The sequence below is a fragment of the Bombyx mori genome, chromosome 23 (assembly GCF_030269925.1).
Source record: "Bombyx mori chromosome 23, ASM3026992v2".
NCBI lineage: Eukaryota > Metazoa > Arthropoda > Insecta > Lepidoptera > Bombycidae > Bombyx > Bombyx mori.
Window position 1 is genome coordinate 21,082,357 of NC_085129.1, and position 21,631 is coordinate 21,103,987.

General features: G+C 40.6%; 1 protein-coding gene across 3 annotated transcripts in view; it reads left to right on the forward strand.

The window, feature by feature from the left end:
- Window positions 1–21,631, forward strand: part of LOC101744837 (scavenger receptor class B member 1) — an 86,540-nt gene that overhangs the window by 42,334 nt on the left and 22,575 nt on the right. For all 3 annotated transcript variants that reach the window (XM_004925939.5, XM_062675471.1, XM_012690224.4), the window contains 2 exons: window positions 13,228–13,319; window positions 20,992–21,152. In XM_004925939.5, the coding sequence (XP_004925996.1) occupies window positions 13,228–13,319; window positions 20,992–21,152 (253 nt within the window). The remainder of the gene's footprint in view (window positions 1–13,227; window positions 13,320–20,991; window positions 21,153–21,631) is intronic.

Sequence of the window (21,631 nt, forward strand, 5' to 3'; positions counted from 1 at the left end):
ACCTCTTGTGAGTCCGCACGGATAGGTACCACCACCCTGCCTATTTCAGCCGTGAAGCAGTAATGCTTTTCGGCTTGAAGGGTGGGTAGGTAGTCGTTGTAACTATACTGAGACCTTAAAACTTATATCTCAAGGTGCGTGGCGCATTTACATTGTAGATGTCCATGGGCTCCGGTAACCACTTAACACCAGGTGAGCTGTGAGCTCGTCCACTCATATAAGCTAAAAAAAAGTACATTTGTAGTAAATTAAAACTTATTGCAGTATTCCAAAGATTTGTTAATAATTTTTTTTCACTTCAATTTCATTCCTGCTGTTAGATTAATTTAATTGATAGCTAAATTTCGTTTCGATGTAAAATGCATCGCCAACGGAGCTGACTGTAAATCATAGCTGCTTATTTACATGCACCCGCTGTTGTGTATAGTTTGGTAGTTTTTGGAACGAAGTTCCTTATGGGACGATGCGGAGGGGTGGGTACCCTAACCGGGAAAAAACGTCCGTAACGTAAGATTTTTATTAGTAATGCACACAGTGTACGACTTAACTTTGTAATAACATACAAATTAGTAATGCACACAGCGTGCGACTTAACTTTGTAATAACGTACAAAAAATAACATATTTATTTATCATTTATTGACCACGGTCTCAGAGCGTTCCTTTGCGCAATACACTAACTCTTATGCAAACGACCGTGAATGAAGTGTACCACAATAAGTTCGCACGTTACCGAATGACCGTGGATTCTTGTGAAACCTCCAATTTTATTTTCTTTATACCTAGAATAGAACTTAAAATTAATATTTTTATAATAAGAAACTTCGTTCCTATCCGGTGTCCCACGACACCACACATCTTTTTTTTTCTTTACGATAAATTTCCAGTACTATTTTCCATAGTCATAAATTTGAAGTACACCACTATGGATTTCGTAGTTATTCCCTTTACTAGATCTCAGTAAAAGGAGGTCACAGAACGCAGACTCGATCTAGCGAAGCGGAAAACGCAAAAACATGAAATACAAGTTTTTTTATATGAAATTTATATTTATTTACGGTACGAAATCGGGACTAGGTTATGGTGATTTATCGGTTTGCTTACCATAAGCCATCGAGGCCTTGGTATCAAGCTGCTGACCGCGTGGACTGACATCAAGCATCGCTTGAACGAGAAAGTTGCATTTATAATAAGCAGTTAATAATTACAGAATCCAGAGGTCAGAATACCTTGGATCATGATAGACTATTAGGGGTCATTTAGCAGATCAGTGCGCAGTTTCTCTCTCTCCCTGGTGGATAGCTTTTTCCAATAGTCATTTAATGTCTCAAAAGATTTTCAGTAACTTTTAGAGACAAAATTTATTTTCTTATATGACAGATGTATTGAATGTAATTGGGAGTAGATCATATTGATTAGAAGTAAAGGGTCAAATGGGATGGTCTTATTGTAGTATCTTACTGGCTCTGAAATATTATGAGGATTGACGAGGCATTAGCACATACGGCTCGTCACCGTCGCCTAGTCGATTTCTATCGCCAAATAATTTTACTGGTGGTAGGACCTCTTGTGAGTCCGCGCGGGTAGGTACCTACCACCACCCTGACTATTTCTGCCGTGAAGCAGTTATGCGTTTCAGTTTGAAGGGTGGGGCAGCCGTTGTAACTATACTGAGATCTTAGAACTTATATCTCAAGATGGGTGGCGCATTTACGTTGTAGATGTCTATGGGCTCCAGTAACCACTTAACACCAGGTGGGCTGTGAGCTCGTCCACCCATCGAAAAAAATTTGAATGTTTGCCTCCATTTTAAAGATGGTGGTAGGTGGTAGGATATACTGGATAAGACCTCTTGTGAGTCCACACGGATAGGTACCACCACCCTGCCTATTTCTGCCGTGAAGCAGTAATGCGTTTAGGCTTGAAGGGTGAGTAGGTAGTCGTTGTAACTATACTGAGACCTTAGAATTTATCTCTCAAAGTGAGCGGCGGCATTTACATTTGTAGTTGTCTATGGGCTCCGGTAACCACTTAACACCAGGTGGGCTGTGAAAAACATAAAGTCGTCGTCGAAGATCGTCAGCCAAATACAAGGCGAACTTTTTAAGGCAAACCTGTGATATTCTTCACCTACACAGTTCCCAGCTATGTCTGGAGGTGACGTGTCTCCAATTTGAACAAATTGAGAACTGGTGGAAGTAATTGATTTTGACGAGTTAATTGAAAATCGTTTTAAAATTGGGCTCGATTAATTTGCCAATTGGTAAGGTAGGTAACAAATAACTAAAGATATCGCCATGTTACCAATATCTGTCGCAAAGTCTGGCGTGATAGTTTGAAGTGTCAGTTTTTTTTCTATATATGCTGATAGCGTTGAGAGGCTATTTCAGCTTCTCCTTGACATGTAGGTGAGCTCACGGGGCTCAAACCAGAGTGCTGCTAACACTGGCCCTAGCAAGAGCAGTGCTTCGCAGAATCTACTACCGGATCGGAAACGTAACCCACTGAGAAGATCCAGCCAGAAACTCAGTGGGCTGTAACTTGAAGTGTTGTATAGTCATGTTTGGGTTTTATTCACAAACACATGCTAGGCGAGTGTTTTATTAGAGGAATCGGTAGCGATCCCCGGCGTGCCCGCGTGTGTGAAGTACGCCGAACCTTACCCATTAGGCCCCAAATAAGGGAAAGTTTTTTATTTTGTGGATGGTGGATCATTTCAGTGGAGTTGATAAAATTGCGCGCTTATCGCGTAGTTTTAGTATTGTACAAGGACTTGTCCAGTTAGCTTCCCGGATGAAATGGCTTCCGAGGTTAGGCTGCTTTATGGAATGTTAAACCCTGGTGTTATACTAGAAACCAGGAGATATGGTCGTTTACCGGGCTCATCTCACTATTTCATCATGACTATTTATTGTATTAATTAAACATGTAAGAAGGAGGGTAAAAATAATTTATTACTCGAATTCAATCATCAAATCAACTGTTTTATTAATCGAAATAAAGTAGTTATTATAATTAATGGTTCACTTGGTAATCTCTAACTGACACTCCACCGAATATGTGATGCACAGGCGTGATGCTTAATCGATTATTCTCCATCGAGAATAATCGATTAAGCATCACGCCTGCGAATTTGAATGCGAAATAGAGGGGAGTTGAGAATTACAATAATGACGGTTGTGTCAGCTGTCATCTGTCACAGCTCGAATTGCTGCCACTTTTAAAAAGTCAAAGGGCCTTCGTATTTTTTTAATGGGTTTTGCTAGATATTTATTATGGCAAAGTGAAGGGTCATAAACGTCTCGAGATCTGCGCTTGAAAATTATCTTTGTCCGGCCACAATCTTAATAGATAATAAATAATAATAAATAAATAAATATTTACTAACAATCACGCTACGTTAACTGGTCCCGTGATAAGTTCGTAAAGAACTTGTGTTACAGGTACCAGATAACGGATATAAATGTAAGATTATTATTATACACATACATATATTTAATATACATCCACAATCCTGGAAAAGACATTTATATTTATCATACAAATATCTTCCCTTGGCGGGATTCGAACCCGCGACCCCCTTGTGTAGTGACCATGTCACTTACCACTACACCAGACGGCCGTTAAAGGACAATATCTTATCCATATAAACTAAAATACGTTTCCGAAGTTTCTTTGATGTTCAACCAAAGGGCTATCTGTATGCATTAGTAATGACGCATTGAGCATCTAAGTTCACAAACAAAGTGACTCAACTCTTATAAAAACATTGTTTAACCATGATTCAGAAGAAATAATAAGTTAATAGTTCTTTATGTTAAATTTCTTCAATGACGCTACGTTAGAATAGACTCCTCACAAAATAGCCTCGAATAAAAACGTTTGTACGGTGTGCTGGTATCTTAATGTAACTCCAACAAGGATCAAGGATCAAGTGTTGTTGAGGAAGTTCCACATCGCGATATGTCTTACTATAGCAGCATCCTATGAATAAATGCGACTAAGAGATTCTTCGGTTAATGGGGAGCATCACAAATCAGCATTTGTTAGTAGTACAGCGTATTATGTGTGTTTTTTATTTGCAAGCCGTTGCTTCTCACTTCCTTCCATTAAAATTTTATCAAGATCTGACCACTTGTTTTTGGGTTATCCTTAATATAAATGTTTAATTGACTACATTGATGATAATCTCGTTTTTTTTAGTCGAATTTGAGTTTCTTCTTTATGATTCTTTTTTTTATAATGACGAATTTCATCTCAATTTTAAGTCACGGACAACCGACCTTGTTCCTTCAATATCAAGATATCCTTTCTTAGAAATGAGGAGGCATTGAAACAAAAAATCTTTCCAAAGTTAAAGTTTTATTTTATTCTATCTGTTTCTAGCAGATGTATGATTTTATGATAACGACAAAAGCGGATTGCGTATACAGTAGGTACCTGCCGAGATGTGACGAAATCATTCCCAACGATTGCTTCAAGTTATTCGTCATTGAGCACACGACAGCGACAGGGAGAACCAAAGTCTCTTCGTGGCGTAAAACATTTTACAATGTAAATTTTGTACACAGTTTTATGGCAAATTGTTTTAATCTTTAATTGGGACTAAAGTTTAACTTGCGCAAGTGTTTTAATGTCGTAATTTTATACTGCGCTGCTGGAAAACGAACTGTATTCATTGTTCATCATTCATCATTTCAGCCTATCGCCGTCCACTGCTGAACATAGGCCTCTCCAATAGATTTCCAGTGTGACCGGTCCATTGCCACCTGCATCCAACGAGACCCAGCGCTTTTTACTAGGTCGTCGGTCCATCTAGTAGGTGGCCGTCCCACACTGCGCTTGCCAGTACGTGGTCGCCACTCCAGGATCTTTCTGCCCCATCGACCGTCCTCTCTTCGTGCTATGTGGCCGGCCCATTGCCACTTCAGTTCACTAATTCTACGGGCTATGTCAGCAACCTTCGTTCTTCTACGGATCTCCTCATTTCGGATTCGATCACGTAGAGAAATGCCGAGCATAGCCCTCTCCATAGCTCGCTGCGCGACTTTGAGCCTTCTAAAAAGATCCCTAGTGAAGCACCACGTCTCCGAGCCGTAAGTCATCACTGGTAACACACATCGGTTGTACGCCTTTGTCTTAAGGCACTGAGGTATTTTGGACGAGAAGACGTTGTGCAGTTTACCGAACGCTGCCCAGCCGAGTTGGATCCGTCTACTGACCTCTCTCTCAAAGTTGGACCTACCTAATCGGACTGCCTGTCCTAGGTATATATATTCGTCAACAACTTCAAGAGTAGAGCTCCCAACAGTAACTATGGTGGGTGCAACATGGACATTGTACATGATTTTGGTTTTGTCCATGTTCATTTTAAGACCCACTTGTTGAGAAACCCTACTGAGGTCACCGAGCATACGCCTTAAATCTTTCAGCGACTCTGCCATGACCACGATGTCATCGGCAAACCGAAGATGAGTGATGTATTCGCCGTTAATATTGATGCCAAGTCCTTGCCATTCCAGAAGCTTGAAGGAATCCTCCAGAGCAGTGATAAACAGTTTCGGAGATATCACATCTCCCTGTCTCACTCCTCTCTTTACAGGGATTTCCTTCGTGCAATGCTCCTGTACTCGGACTGACATGGTGGCGTTATTATACAAACACTTCAATACTTCGATGTACCGGTGGTCAATACGGCACCGCTGGAGAGATCTAAGGACCGCCCATGTTTCGACGGAATCAAAGGCTTTCTCATAGTCCACAAACGCTAAGCATAATGGCCGATTGTACTCTTCGGTCTTCTGTACAATCTGCCGCAGCGTATGTATGTGGTCTATGGTACTGTAGCCTTTTCGGAAACCGGCTTGTTCGGTAGGCTGGAAGTCATCAAACCTGCGTTCGAGACGCTTCGTGATGACTCTCGAGAACAGCTTGTAGACATGGCTCAGCAGTGCTATGGGCCTATAGTTCTTCAATAAGGTTTTGTCACCTTTTTTGAAGAACAGGATCACAACACCCCTGTTCCATGCCTGTGGCGGTTTTCCATCGAGCAAAGAGGAATTGAAGAGCTTCTGAAGGACTTTCAGTACCGGCGTCCCGCCCGCTTTCAGAAGCTCCGTAGTAATTCCATCCTCGCCCGGTGCCTTGTTATTCTTAAGCTGTTTGAGAGCCATCCTAATCTCGTACAGGCTGATGTCCGGGATGTCTTCTGTGAAGTGTCGGGTTAGCTTGGCTCTAGGGTCTGCAGCTAAACCTTGCGGTTCAGCTGAGACCGAGGTAAACAGCTGCCCGTAGAACCTCTCTATCTCCCGCAGGACCTCTGACTTATTCGACGTTACACGTCCATCTTCGGTCTTCAGCTTCGTCAGCTGGCTTTGCCCAATAGAAGCGTCTCTTGCGAACACTTTAGAGCCTTGGTTTCGCTCAATCGTCTCTTTGATACGCTGAGTATTAAAGGAGCGTAGGTCGTGTCGCAAGGACTTCATGATATGTCTATTGAGTTGCCTATATGACTCAGCGTCCTCCGAAGTTTGGAGCGTCATCAAACGTCGACTAGCCATGAGGTTTCGGGTGCGGTCGGATAGTTTCTGAGGTCTATTCTTACGGTGGGTTTTGAAAAATTTGGACCCTACCGTACGGACAGTCTCTACCAGCCTGCTGTTTACATCGTCCACTGATGCGCAGCTGTTTAGCCATTCGAAGCGATTAGCCAATTCGAGTTGAAAGCTCTCGGGGTTTTGGATTTGTGCATTCGACGGTCGAAGCGTTGACTTCATCAGACGCGATCTTTCCAGTCTGACATTGATATTCAACATGCCTCTGACGATTCGGTGATCACTTCCTGTTTTAACACTGTTGATCACAGAGACATCGTTGAATATCTGTTTGTTGGTGCTCATGATGAAGTCAATTTCATTTCTTGTTACACCGTCGGGACTCAACCAGGTCCATTTCCGCTGTGGCGGCTTCTTGAAGAAAGAATTCATCATAAAGAGTCCTTCCTTCTCCATAAAGTTCGCCAGCATCTGTCCTCTGGGATTCCGCTGCCCAAATCCAAATGGCCCCACTTTCAACTCATCATCGCCTCTACGGCCCAGTTTTGCATTGAAATCTCCCATAACAACGGTAAAATGTGATTGGGAGTTACGTATGGCCCTACTAATGTCCTCATACGTAGCCTCCACTTCATCGTCTGGATGTGACGTCGATGGGGCGTATACCTGTACAATCTTCAGCGAATACCGCTTTGAGATTTTGAGGACAAGGTATACTACCCTACTCGACACACTTTCGATGGCCACAATGTTGTTTATGAGAGATTTGTGGACGATAAACCCAACACCACCTTGGGACTTCTGTTCTCCCTCCCGGTAGTAGAACAAGTGGCCGGACTGTAAGGTTTTCGTATCCTCCCCCTCTCTTCGGATCTCCGATAAACCAATAACGTCCCAGCGCAACTTGTTCATTTCTTCTTCCAGCTCTATTAGCTTCTCGTCCAACCTCAAAGTGCGCACGTTGTATGTCACCAGGGCCAGTTGTCGTTGTGAAGGGGGGTGGTAGCCGGATCTCTGCCGGGGATTCTTAGCACCCCTTGCCCCGCCGTTACCATGGCCGCTACCGTAACCAGGAATAGCGGGGCCGCCGGGGACTAGGGGCCTGGTTCTGCGGTGTACAATCATTTTGGAGGTTTATTAGCCTACTGGTACCACGCTGGCTAGACGGGTTGGTACAGGGTTTAATTTCGAGTTTTCCTTCTCTCACACTAGTAAATATTGTGTGTTATGCTTTCCCTTTTGTCGCCTCTTACGACTCCCCTGGGATGGTAATGGGGGTGGTGACAAAAGTATTCTAATGCCGTCACCACACGGCCATTGTTGGTGTTAGGATTTATTCCGTACCTGCGCGGGTAGGCACAAAGAAATTTGTTTTTACCGCTAAGCAATCCTGAAGGTACATTTATCTCGTCTTGTATTCTGGCATGGATTAAGTGAGATATTATCATCCTAGAATTATCAGTTTATAACAGTTATTTCATCTAAAACAATCCTCTTATTGTGGCCGCAGCTATTATATGTAATAGATCCAGGCGATAGGGTAATGCAAAGCCGCCCTCGCCCGAAACCTGTCTTGTCAGGCCCCTCGGATCTGCTTTCGGTGCTTTTAGGCCCATAAATCATAGGTCACCGTACGAACTAACCCATAGACACGGGCCACTGAATTTCTCGACGGAGCTTCTTAGTGGGTCGCCATTTCAAACCGGTGGTAGATTGTGCAAAGCGCTCTTCTTTCTTGGGACTACTTTTAGCAAATTCTCTCAAATTGACCCCGTCAGCTCACCTCCCCGTTTCCACGAAGCTAGAATAGGTAGGCTACCAGCGAATAGATAGGAGAAAATATATATATGTACTTTTTCGAAATGCACGGTATACTCGCAATCAAATTCTGAGTATTTTCACTTGTAACACAAATATTATGTTACCGAAACATGAATTGATCGATATTTGGATAACATTTCCACGTATGGTACGTTATACGTTATACATATATGTATGTATGTGTGTATGTGTGTTTAAAGACGCGATTCCCGCTTAAACAACATGGCCGACGGATGCTCGTGTTTTCATAATATTGTCTGTGGAAGTTTGGTCGTATGAATCACAACTTAATTTGTTTTGTACTACCAACATGCCAACATAATATTATGTACCCATAAAATAAATTTGTCCAGGCTACAAATGCTTACTAGACAAAATAAATTGATATTTTCATACAAACATTTTGTAATTTTTATGTATAACAATATTTTTTTGGCATCATAATCATCATAGTTCTCCCGCCCTTCTCCCAGTGGGGTCGGCGCAACATGCTTTCTCCTCTATTCCATCCATACTCCTATTCCATACTCCTCTATCATATACCATTTCTTGGCCCACTCCCCTCTTACACATATCGTTTTTCACGCAATTCATCCATTTCTTCTTAGGTCTACCTCTTCCTGTATATCCTTCCACATTCATAGTTAACACTCTCTTACCAACCTCATTGTCATTTCGTCTCATCACATGTCCATACCATCCCAAACGCGCACTTCTCAGCTTCTCTGTCACAGGTGCCACTTTCAGACTTCCTCTAACATATTCATTCCGTATTCGAATATTCTCGTTACTCCACACATCCATCGCAACATTCGCATCTCTGCTGCATGCAATCGCCTTTCATCCGCCATTTTAGTGGTCCGTTTTTTTGTGCTACCGGAATTTAATTTTTTTTAATAGCACATTTAACATTTAGCAATGCGTTCACAAAAGTGAAATCTGATTTTATTCGGCCCTAATAGAAAATATTCATTCGTTACGTTGGCACAATGCATTTCAAATATGTACGTTATGTTGGTATTCACTTGCAATGACTATGTATGTCTAAAACATCCGTTTGAATATTAATGTTTTTCATAGATTCTCCGGTTCGCATTTATTGCTTGCTTTGAGCGCGAATTGAATCAAATAATGGTTTATTGTCAGATAATGATATTTTCAGTTTAATTTAACCATTTTTTTAATAAAAAACGAAATATGAAACTTCCCGCGCAAAGCACGATGTGTTATTAGCAGTTTTTAATAGTCGCAGTAGACAATAAATAAGCCAATCCATATTCAACCTGTTGTTACTTCGATACTATTGATCAACGTAGAATATTAATACATGAGAATATCACACATGAACTTGCTAGTTGCAATAATAAATTCGCAATTACACGTACAAATTACAAAACAACCGAACCTGACGTTTGGCGCTATTTTTGACGTAAGCTCTAAGATGGCGGAATTATTTTTTAAATTCTGTCACGTAGAATTTTCCTATCGTGACGACACACACGACTACATGTTTAAATAGTTTATTTGCATAACCAGTAATGTTGCATTCGATTAAATATTTATTTGGTTTTCGTAATAGTTGGACCGTTTGCCGGAGACATTTTTGTTTTGACATTAAGCAGCCATTGCTCTAAGCACATGTGCCCCGAAACAACATTTATCTACAATTTGCCGCCGGACTTAGCATGAAGTCCGTCATATTTTTAATCCTTACCAAATCTCTATGAAAATAAAAAAAATGTGAGCCGTCACGGGACGCCTGGCAGATGTGAAACATCGACATTATTTTGTAAAAGTAATATGCAGAAAAGAACAGATTGTGATAGGAACTAAATATGTCATAATGATAAAATATAATATTACGAAAAAATAATTTGTTTTCAAGTAAAACACAGGTTATGTGTACTGTAGAAAACAACACTGTATACACTACGGTGTATACTACTGTAGCGAGAGAGATGGCTTGACGCCGGATCGAGTGGGAAAGAATAGCACAGTCGATTGCGCATGACGACGCGTCGCCACGGCATGCGTCGCCACGCCAGAAATCGGTTTTACGTGCGGTTATAGATGTTTCACATCAATAATAATAATAATAATTTATTTCTTTTTCCCTAAAAGGTATAATACAAATACAAATAGAAATTAACCCTATAATTTATTTTGTAAACCTTTGAAAGAACTGAAGTCTGTACTAGGTTCAAAGACCTGCATTACTGATCTCCAGGCTCCCTCCTTCTTAAGATAGATTAGGTTAGGTTAAATCGTTAATAAATACCACTATGTAAAAACGATTGTCTCGAAGAAATAGCTATTAGCGGTAATACTGTCCATTGCACAAATTATACCAGCCTATTGATTAATATCCAATGAAAATTATGTTTTAGTGGGCAATAAAGTAAGTGTATTCTTCCCCAAAGACGCAATCCACTGAGCTTCTCGCCGGATCGCCTCAGAATAATGAGTTTTGACTGTACCGTATATTGCGGGGAATCGTGACCCTTTCCAATTTCAACACAAATTTTCAATAATTTTTCTTAGGGTAAACCAATAAAATTGAGATTAAAATGGTTCCGGAGGTTTAAATTTTTATATACAATGTGTTATTATTACACATAATTTATTACAAAATATACACAAAAACAAAAAAAAACTAGCTTGACCCGATTCACTTTGGCTTTTGGGTGAATCAGGTTACGTATGGGGACATTATAGTTTTTTTATAGGACTGGCACTATTTAGTTGTTAGGTTAGTACCTAACTTTAGGTAATTAAATTTTTAATATCTTTAATGAGTTACAAAACTTTGATGACTAAATTTAACTATTTAATAATCTTAAACACTAAATAAAAGTCAATTTCAGTTCAACAAAGTTAAATCTAACAACTCAATAAGAGTATTGTGACATCCCAGATTTGTCCCTATTCTACTCTAATCTCTATTCCCCCCAATCTACTATATCTTTAATTAATCCGTGCACGAGTCAAACGTCAATTTTGTTATGTTTTTATTGATACCCTCAAAATACTTTTCTAACGTTACTGTTTTGAGAAGATGTAGGTCGACATTTGAATACTATGCCAACTACGATATATATGCGTTATTTTTATTGTAATGCTAGTTAATTAATCAGTTATTAACTTAATTAGTGGTGATTACAAAAAAAATAACAACATTATAACAAGCTTATGCTTGAAATAAATATTTTATTTTATTTTTTGTTATTGCCCTTGCAGGCAAGCGAGCATACGGCCCACCTGATGGTGTGAGTAGTTACCGTCGCCCATGGACTTCAGCAATGCCAGGGGTAGAGCCAATCCGCTGCCTACCTATTTATAATGACCAATATTTCAATACGACTTCGTCCATATTTTTCTTATGAAAATATTTTTAGACTTGCGTTTCATTTCACGCAGAACGAACTAATCGTAATTGATGTATAGATTTGATTACCGTGAAGTGCTTTTGTATTTTTGTACACTAACATTCGCGTGGAACTTTGCTCGTGGACTACACACACATTACAAGCGGAGGCTCATCTTGAGTAGTACGGAGAATACTGATGTCTAGTGGCTTGGCGCTGATCCTGGCATTGGTGAAGTCCATAGGCGACGGTAATCATCAGGCGAACCGTATGCTCGCCTGCCTTCGAGGGCAGTTAAAAAGTTCCGCTCTTATACTAAAGTATAAGAGCGGAACTAAAGTATAAGAGCGTGGTTCACTTACGGTTAGCGCTTAGCGTGGTATGGACATGTGATGCGTAGGGAGAAGATGCATGTGACTAGGAGATGTATGGAAATGGTAGTGCAAGGTAGAGTGGGATGAGGTCGACCGAACAAGACATGGGTGGAGTGTGTGAATGACGATATGAGAGAGAGAGAAGAGTGAGTATTGAGATGACAGCAGATAGAAAAGATTCGAAATTGGAAGAGAAATATTAGCTGTGCCGACCCCACCTAGTGGGATAAGGTGGAGAAATAGAAGAAGAGAATCATTTGAGACTTGAGAATCGTTTCAGTGGGTTGGACTGATCAGAGAGCTAATAACGTATTTATCTTGTCTGCTGTATCCGCTCTTAAATTAAGAAGAATTACATTTTTATATCAAACCATGACATATGACGATAGCGCGATAAAGAAAACTAGTAATGCCCTCTATCGTGCCCTACGCGTAAACGCGGTTATTAACTCAAATTGAACTTATTAAAAAAAAAATTAACATACTATATCCAGTAGCTTTTGCGTGATGCGCTCAAAGCAGGGAAAACTTGTTCATTTTACTAAGTACTATATGGATTATTATCGGTTTATGTTATCGAAAACTACGGAGGTATCGCTATTATACTTATAAAACTTTTGTTAAATTGTGGTATAGGAACTTTTGTGATTCCTCACGGGTATTCCTCATCCTGCCTATTTCTGCCGTGAAGCAGTAATGCGTTTCGGTTTGAAGGGTGGGGCAGTCGTTATAGCAATACTGACACCTTAGAAATCGTATATCAAGATGGTTTGCAGCATTTACGTTATATATGTCTATGGGCCCCGGTAACCACTTTACATCAGATGGACCGTAAGCTCGTCCACTCATCTATGCAATAAAATAAAATAAATTAGCACAGTACTGATGGTAGAATGTCTTGTGAGCCTGCACCACTGCCCTGCCTATTTCTGCCGCGAAACTAACTGTAACGACTTCGGGTTTGAAGGGAGGAGCAGCTGTTATACTACAGAACTAAGATATAGAACTTGTGATGGGTACGGGGTCCGGTAAACACAACATCAGATGAGCTGTGACCTCGTCCCCTTATCTAGGGAATAGAAAACAAAAATAAAAACTCGTGTTCAATTTCCAGGGTTCGTGCTCGCATCAGCAGTCATCCTACTCCTCCTAGGCATAGTCATTGCCATATTCCTCGGGACTTGGATTCGACTCTTCATAGACCATGTGAGTATTTTTTTTTTCAACAATCAACCTCAAGGGACCATACATTTCTTTTTTATGTTTGAGACGTTACTGGTGGCCCGGAGGCCTTTCCAGTTTTACCAGGGCAGGTGGGCGAGCAAGGGCTCAGCCAGGAGGGGTGGGATTTGCTAACAGCTGCACGAGTGCCTCCAAGGGAGACCTAACAAGTCAAGAGTAGCTGTTTCGCGAATGAATCTACTACCGGATCGGAATCGCGACACGCTGAGAAGATCCGGCGAAAAACTCAGCGGGCTGTTGTTTAGGTTAGGTTGGGTTAGGTTAGGTTTCCGGTACACACATAGAGATTGCCTCTCGTGTTGTTTTCATCAGAGTACTGGAGTAGGAAAGAAGTTTCCAGAGTAGAGTTCATCCATACTACCTGGAGCTACTGCGGTCATTCACAGTGGTTTTTTTTTTTTTTTTTTTTTTTTTTTTTTTTTTTTTTATTGCCCTTGTAGGCAGACGAGCATACGGCCCACCTGATGGTGAGTGGTTACCGTCGCCCATGGACTTCAGCAATGCCAGGGGCAGAGCCAAGCCGCTGCCTACCGTTTAATACTCTCCACAAGCCTCGTTTGAAGAAGGACATGTCATAGCGCTCGGGAAACACCGTGGAGGGGAGCTCATTCCATAGCCGGATGGTACGTGGCAAAAAAGACCTCTGGAAACGCACTGTGGATGACCACAGTGGCTCCAGGTAGTATGGATGAACTCTACTCCGGTGGCGGGCGGTGCGATGGTAAAAACGAGATGCCGGTATCATCTCGAACAATTCCTCAGAGCACTCCCCATGGAACATACGGTACAAAATACAGAGGGAACCGAAGTCCCTCCGCAGACCCAGAGGCTCCAAACGATCCGTGAGAATGGGATTTCCAGAGATCATTTTTGCCACGTATCACCCTGCTTTGGAATGACCTCCCCTCCAAGGTGTTTCCCGACCGCTATGACATGTCCTTCCTCAAACGAGGCTTGTGGAGAGTATTAAGCGGTAGGCAGCGGCTTGGCTCTACATCTGGCATTGATGACGTCCATGAGCGACGGTAACCACTTACCATCCGGTGGGCCCACACGGAAGATTCAATCAGCAGCAAAACCTTATAGATGGGGCGGTCTTGATGAAGTACATAGGATCACCCTCATTCTTTCTTCTTTTATTGCATAAATGTGTGGACGAGCTCACTGCCCACCTGGTGTTAAGTGGTTACCGGAGCCCATAGACATCTACAACGCAAATGCACCACCCATCTTGAGATATAAGTTTTAAGGTATCAAGTATAGTTACAACGACTGCTCCACCCTTCAAACCGAACCGCATTACTGCTTCACAGTAGAAATAGGCCGGGCGGTGGTACCTACCCGGCTATTGGTCATACTAATAACGCACGGTAACCAAGAGTCACGTTGGAAAGCGAGTCGATGCTCGATTGAGCGTATCGAACCTTGGCCTGGGGCAATGAGGACGATTAATATGCAACTGAGTTGATGGGTAACGGGAAACTGTGTTATAAGCTCACGAACACGACGACTCTAAATGATTTTTACGGTTTTAAAGAGGTACACATTTTTTTTTTTTTTGTTATTGCTTGGATTGGTGGACGATCTCATCACAGCCCACCTGGCGGTAATCCCATAGACATCTACAACTTAAATGCGCCACCCACCTTGGTGAAACTGGAAAGGCCTCAGGGCAACCAGTAATCCTTAAATCTTAAAGAAAAACATTAAGCTCTTGGCACATAATGCCAATTTTTTTTTCTTGCGTAAATGGCTGGACGAACTCATAGTCCACCTGGTGTTAAGTGGTTACTAGAGCCCATAGACAGCTACAACGTAAATGCGCCAACCACCTTGAGATATAAGTTCTAAGGTCTCAGTATAGTTACAACGGCTGCCCCACCCGTCAAACCGAAACGCACTACTGCTTCACGGCAGAAATAGGTAAGGTCTTGGTACCTACCCGTGCAGACTCACAAGACGTCCTACCACCAGTAAAATTCAGCTTAATGTACCCCATTCAAATAGCTGAAGATTTGTTGTTATTTCCAAATTTTAAGTTTTAAATGGCTCTTCCTGTAAAATTGCAAAAATTTCGCTTTAACCAAATATCCTTTCACCCTTCGATATAAACATTACTATACACGTTCGGTATGCTTAGTGCGAGTTTTTTAACGTTCTCGATCGCGTAAAAGTTAACTCAAATTTGTATGGAGTTAAAACGTTTGCCTACGTTAGCCGCTAGGGGCGCTGTTCTAACTGCATACAAATGGGAGTTAACTTTTACGCTGTCGAGAGCGTAAAAAACAATTCGCACTAAGCATACCGAATAAGAACATTCGGAACGTCGGTCTACCGAGCAATATCACCAGTTCGGTGGAAGATATCCGCTTTATTGTTACACATTCCAAAGCTTAAAATCCATTGACGGTCAACTTCGAACCGCTTCGCGGAAGTTTCCAGCCAACTACCTACCTCCACATTGCATTGATGCTTCATAAAATATGAAATTAATGACGAAAGACACGTTTTTAGTTTAATTAAAATGAAACTCGATTTTCTGGTTTATATTCCGAGTGGTCTGCATTCCGATTCTGATTGTATTACTGCAATATGTGCATCGGTTTTAATGTTTTGAAGATCACTCCATTTTGTTATTTCTCTCATGTTTGCCACTAAACGCTCACCATGGAATATCCTCCTACACAAGGAAGGTTCGAAAGGTGGGGCAGCCGTAGTAACTATACTGAGATATTAGAACTTATATCTCAAGGTGGGTGGCGCATTTACGTTGTAGATGTCTATGGGCTCCAGTAATCACTTAACACTACCTGGGATGTGAGCTCGTCCACCCCTTTAAGCAATAAAAAAAAAACAAGTCAAGATCGACTGCAAAACGAAATCAACTCTAACATTAGATGGATACGTTTGAATTTCATCAAACGCCTTCAATGTATCAAAGATACTAAGAGTTTCTTTAGTCCACGGTGAGTTTCTTGCGAAACCTTCCATCGACAAAACCACCTTGACCCCGTTCGGTCGTCATAGAGACAACAGACCGCGCTCAAACAGACACTATTACTAATTGTTAAAACGTGTTATTTGTCTCTAGAATTTTCTACGGATAACCGTTGAAATGACCTTAGAATAAAACTAGCTGTACCCGTCCGCTTCACTGGGCATTTAAAATTAACATTATTATTTCTCACCTACCCACAAAGATTCTCATCATTAACGACCCCGCAACTGGTGTAGGGAGCCCAACACTCATATAAATATTAGCCTATCCATTAAGTACATGTATTTTCTACATGGATACCAAGTTTCAAGTCAATCGGATGCATGGTTCAGTAGTTATAACGGAACATCCGTAAAAACTACTGTAGATTTATATATATATTAGTATATATATATGTCGCAGGCAATTTGTATGATTTCGCCGTTTACAAACGGCGTTGTCATTATAAAAACGCTCGCCGTTATGTAAAATGCCGAAGGCAAAATGATAACTCGTTCAATAGTTATAATTTTGACATTGGTTGTAGTTTTAGGGTGACCATAATAAAATGCAGTTTATAATAATCAGACTTTATTTCCGTAATCAGGTACTAATGAAAATTTCAAGTAAGACTAAATTATGTGCTTTGGTTTTCTTAAAGTACTTAGTTAAAATATTTAAGTAACAAAACAACATTTAAAATACACACTTTATATACTCATGACAATAATAAAACTTCTAAGGATAATATGACACTTTCAAATAAAACAAACAGGTCGTAAGTAAAACCATATTATTTTGAAGTTTGAAGTATTCATGGTCTTGACTCTGCTCTAAATCTATCCTTCGTTTGATACTGAATTTTGTCTCGATCACTATGTCCGCAACCTCTATGAATCTCTAACAACACATCGGAATATTCGTTCAACGGTATTACTCGAACGGTTGGATCAGGGCTATCCTTTTTAAAATAAGGTAGTCCAATTCACTGATGCTCATGACCTCGTATTGTCTTGACCAGTAGTAATCTGCAGGAGTCCTCCGCGAACCAGATTCTGTGGCCACCTTAGAATTTTTTAGGTGCCGAATAACCTCAAAAATCTTACTATTTGTCCAAGGCTTTTTTATAGCTTCCATTTGAGAATTGTATATATTTTTTAATTCACTATAATATATACCTTTAAAATCAGAATTCTTTCCTAAAATGTCTTCTCCACACGATATATTTGCACTGTTTTCAGTTATTTTTTGACGTGGTTGTTATTATTTTGATCAACAGTGGCGCGCGTGGTAAAAAATTGAACTAAGCATTTCAATTTGCCGCGGCATTATGAAAACGGCGTTTGAATTGTCGATGCTATGTTGTGGCATATTATAAAGTGACACGGCAGTTTACATTTTGCCTTCGGCATTTTACATAACGGCGAGCGTTTTTATAATGACAACGCCGTTTGTAAACGGCGGAATCATACAAATTGCCTGCGACATATATATATATATATATATATATATATATATATATATATATGTCGCAGGCAATTTCTTTTGTCGTACGCCGTCTTAAAAATTCCCGTTCACGCTATCTATATATATATATATATATATATATATAGATTCTATATATATATATAGATAGCGTGAACGGGAATTTTTAAGACGGCGTACGACAAAAGAAAAATACTATATCATACAACCTAATGAGTTTCTCGCCGGATCTTCTCAGTGGGTCGCGTTTCCGATCCGGTAGTAGATTCTGCGAAGCACTGCTCTTGCTAGGGCCAGTGTTAGATCCACTAGGCTGACCCCGTGAGTTCGTTTACATGTAGAACTTAGTATAACTCTTTGAGGTTACTAGGATAGAAATAATGAAAAAGCCACTATTTCAGAGGTAGAGTGGTAAAAAAAACCACAATTTCACTGAAGCATTAAATCCCTTCAAACGACTGGTCAAGGAGAATTATTGAAACGATTAGTTGTCAATGTATTTAAGGTACTTATTGTGAGTCCGCACGGGTAGGTAGGGTCCACCACCCTGCCTATTTCTGCCGTGAAGCAGTAATGCCGATTTGATGAGTCAGCCAGGAGTTGTACTCTAAAACTGAGACTTAAAACTCGCGTCTCAAGCTGGATGGCTACATTTACGTTGTTGATGTCCATGGGCTTCCGTAATCGCTTGTAAGGTGGGCTGTGACCTCGTCCACCCATATAGGCAAATAAAAAAACTTTTTAATCTATATCATTAGTATGTCCATAATGTTGCATTTATCATAGGTATTCTTTGTGTAAAATGTAATATTTATCCACAAATTGTTTAGTTATTTTATGTGAAATATAGTTATGCTGTCATTGAGAAGTGTACGTTTGGGATGGTGTGGACATGTTATGAGACGAAATGACAATGGGGTTGGTAAGAGAGTGTTAACTATGAATGTGGAAGGATATAGAGGAAGAGGTAGACCTAAGAAGAAATGGATGGATTGCGTGAAAGACGATATGTGTAAGAGGGGAGTGAGCGAAGAAATGGTATATGATATATTAGTATGGAAGAAGAAAGCATGTTGCGCCGACCCCGGGTGACTGGGAGAAGGGCAGGAGGATGATGATGATAATATCACCATAATACTATCACCATACTGTTGATATTTATTTATATACTAGCTGGCCCGGCGAACGTTGTTTTGCCATATAAATTATTTCTAGGAAAGGTAAATAACCTAGATACTGACTGCAGTGCCATTTGTCGCGCTGATTTGTAAATCTAAACCATTCTCCAACCAAATTTCATTCAAATCGGTCCAGCCGTTTAGGAGGAGTTCAGTGACAAACACACGCACTGAAGAAATATACATATATATATAAAGATTACTTTTTCAATCGCTAAATACACCTTGGTAAATTTCTTTCCTTAGGCAAATCTAGTTCATCTGATGGTTGTGTGGTAAAGATCACTCCTAGTGTTAAGAACTGTCATATTTAATGTTTTGCATTTGTATTAATTTTATATTGGCGTGTAATGAAACGAAGTCACTGTAATTTGTGTGAATGTGCCCAGTTATTTGATTGATGCAATTAAAATTGAAGAACGCAATGAATTACGTAGCTTCAGATATGCATAACAATATAATTAAATTAAATAGCATTAAAATTAATTCATAGTTATGCATTGTTCTAGTTATATATAATTGAGGCGCTAAATTAGAATAGAGTTTTGTTAAATATTTTTGAATAGTTCCCTATCATACGCACAAAAGGTACAGTCCTTGTTGATGTTCGTTATTATGTCTCTAGATATAAGTTTCTAACGGCTTACCACTTTTGAAATTGTCAAATTTTTTACATCGAGACAGTGTTAAGTTTATAAATTAAAAAAAGATGCGCGAGGAAAAATGATAGTTTTAATTTTGAAGAAGTCAATTTACTGTTACTTTTCCCTGAATGTGAAAATTTTTATCGGAATACATGACGTTTGGGTTGTGGAAGTAATTCAGCCGACTTATTGTCAAATTGGTTTCTTAACAGCCTCTCAAGGCTATCAGCTTAGGTAGGAAAAAAAAATGCTCATTACATTCTGGCTCGATCAGTCGAACGGAGCGGAGCTCTCTATTGTTATCGCTGTACACTTGAAAAGCAATAAATGGAATTTATTGGAAAAGTGAGTCTTCATTACGGCCAATACAAAAGTCAATAACAATAACGAACAGAATCATCATTTGTAATAACAACGCGGTGTCGGTCGCGCCGTCATCAGGCACCGACGTCATCAACAATGGTGACGTCATTATTTTTAAAACACCACGGAACAAGTCACTCCGTCATACACAATAAATGATGTCCATTGCTGGTTTTAGCGGCATCTGGTCCGCGCTTCCTCTGCAGATCTTGACAAACAATTACTTTATAGCCGAGCCATGACGAAATCATGACGATTGCAGGCTGCAACCTGCAACTATTTGGTCATATTACGTTGCTAAATCTAAGCTTAAATTATGCGCATACGTTTCCATGGCAAGTATTGCGATAACTTCTTTAGGCGAACGCCGGAGCCGGCCCGGATTTGACCGCTCGGGCGATTAGAATTTCATTTTTCGACGCGACGGTAACCTTGAAATACCTAAATCGGTTAAAACGTCAAATATATCTTCGTGCTTTCCGCGGTCACGGATATCAGTGACGTATGATCGAAGTTGATCGTATGAAGTTTTGTCAATAAACCAAATTGGGGTTAAATAGGAAGAACCAAAATATCTTGCTGTTGTATTCTATGTTACCTTCCAACCCTCTAGTTCGATTGACAATGCCATTTACATCGTCAGCTTAAGCGGTGGTGCTTGTGGTCATAACGATGTGGATGAGGTCTCCGCGTTGAGACATCGAAGTCTCAATTTCGCAGTAAAAGAGCAATGTTTTAAACCATCATGTCTATCAAAGCGTTGCAGAGATGGTCCGAAGTCAGTCAGTAATCGGAACTACTCGAAGCGAAACAGCGAACGGATCACCTGAAGCGAAGCGGAATAATTGAACTACGATTTGTAAAGTGTTCTGTGAGTGTTCTAAGTGTTAAATACAGTTATAAGTTGTACTTTAGTACGAAACCCAGCGCGTAACAGATTAAAGGTTCACGGTTTGTTTATTTACGTATGAAATGTTTATTGTTCGCAGGAGCTGGTGCTTCGCCCAGGTTCGATGACGTTCGAGTGGTGGGCGCGGCCTCCGGTGCGGCCCTTCGTCAAGGTCTACGTGTACAACGTGACCAACGCCGATGAGTTCCTCAACAACGGCTCCAAGCCGATACTGGACGAGCTCGGACCATATGTTTACTCGTAAGCAAATTTATACATTTTTTTCCTACCTAAGCTGAGAGCCTTGAGAGGCTATTTCAAACTAATAGGTGAGCTCACGCGGCTCAAACCTGACGTTGCTAACACGAACCCTAGCAAGAGCCGTGCTTCACAGAATCTACCACCGGATCAGAAACGCGACCCACTGACAAGATCCGGCGAGAAACTCAGTGTGCTGTGTCTGAGGGTGGTTTTTACGGATGTTCCGTTATAACTACTGAACCATGCATCCGATTGACTTGAAACTTGGTACCTACCCATGTAGAAAATACATGTACTTAATGGATAGGTCAATATTTATATGAGTGTTGGACTCCCTAGACCAGTTAGTGGGGGCGTTAATGATGAGAATCTTTGTGGGGGTGAGAAATAATAATGTTAATTATAATGCCCAGCGAAACGGACGGGTACAGCTGGTCTCTTTTAAAAATAACATTAAAAATTAAACAGTAAACAGTATT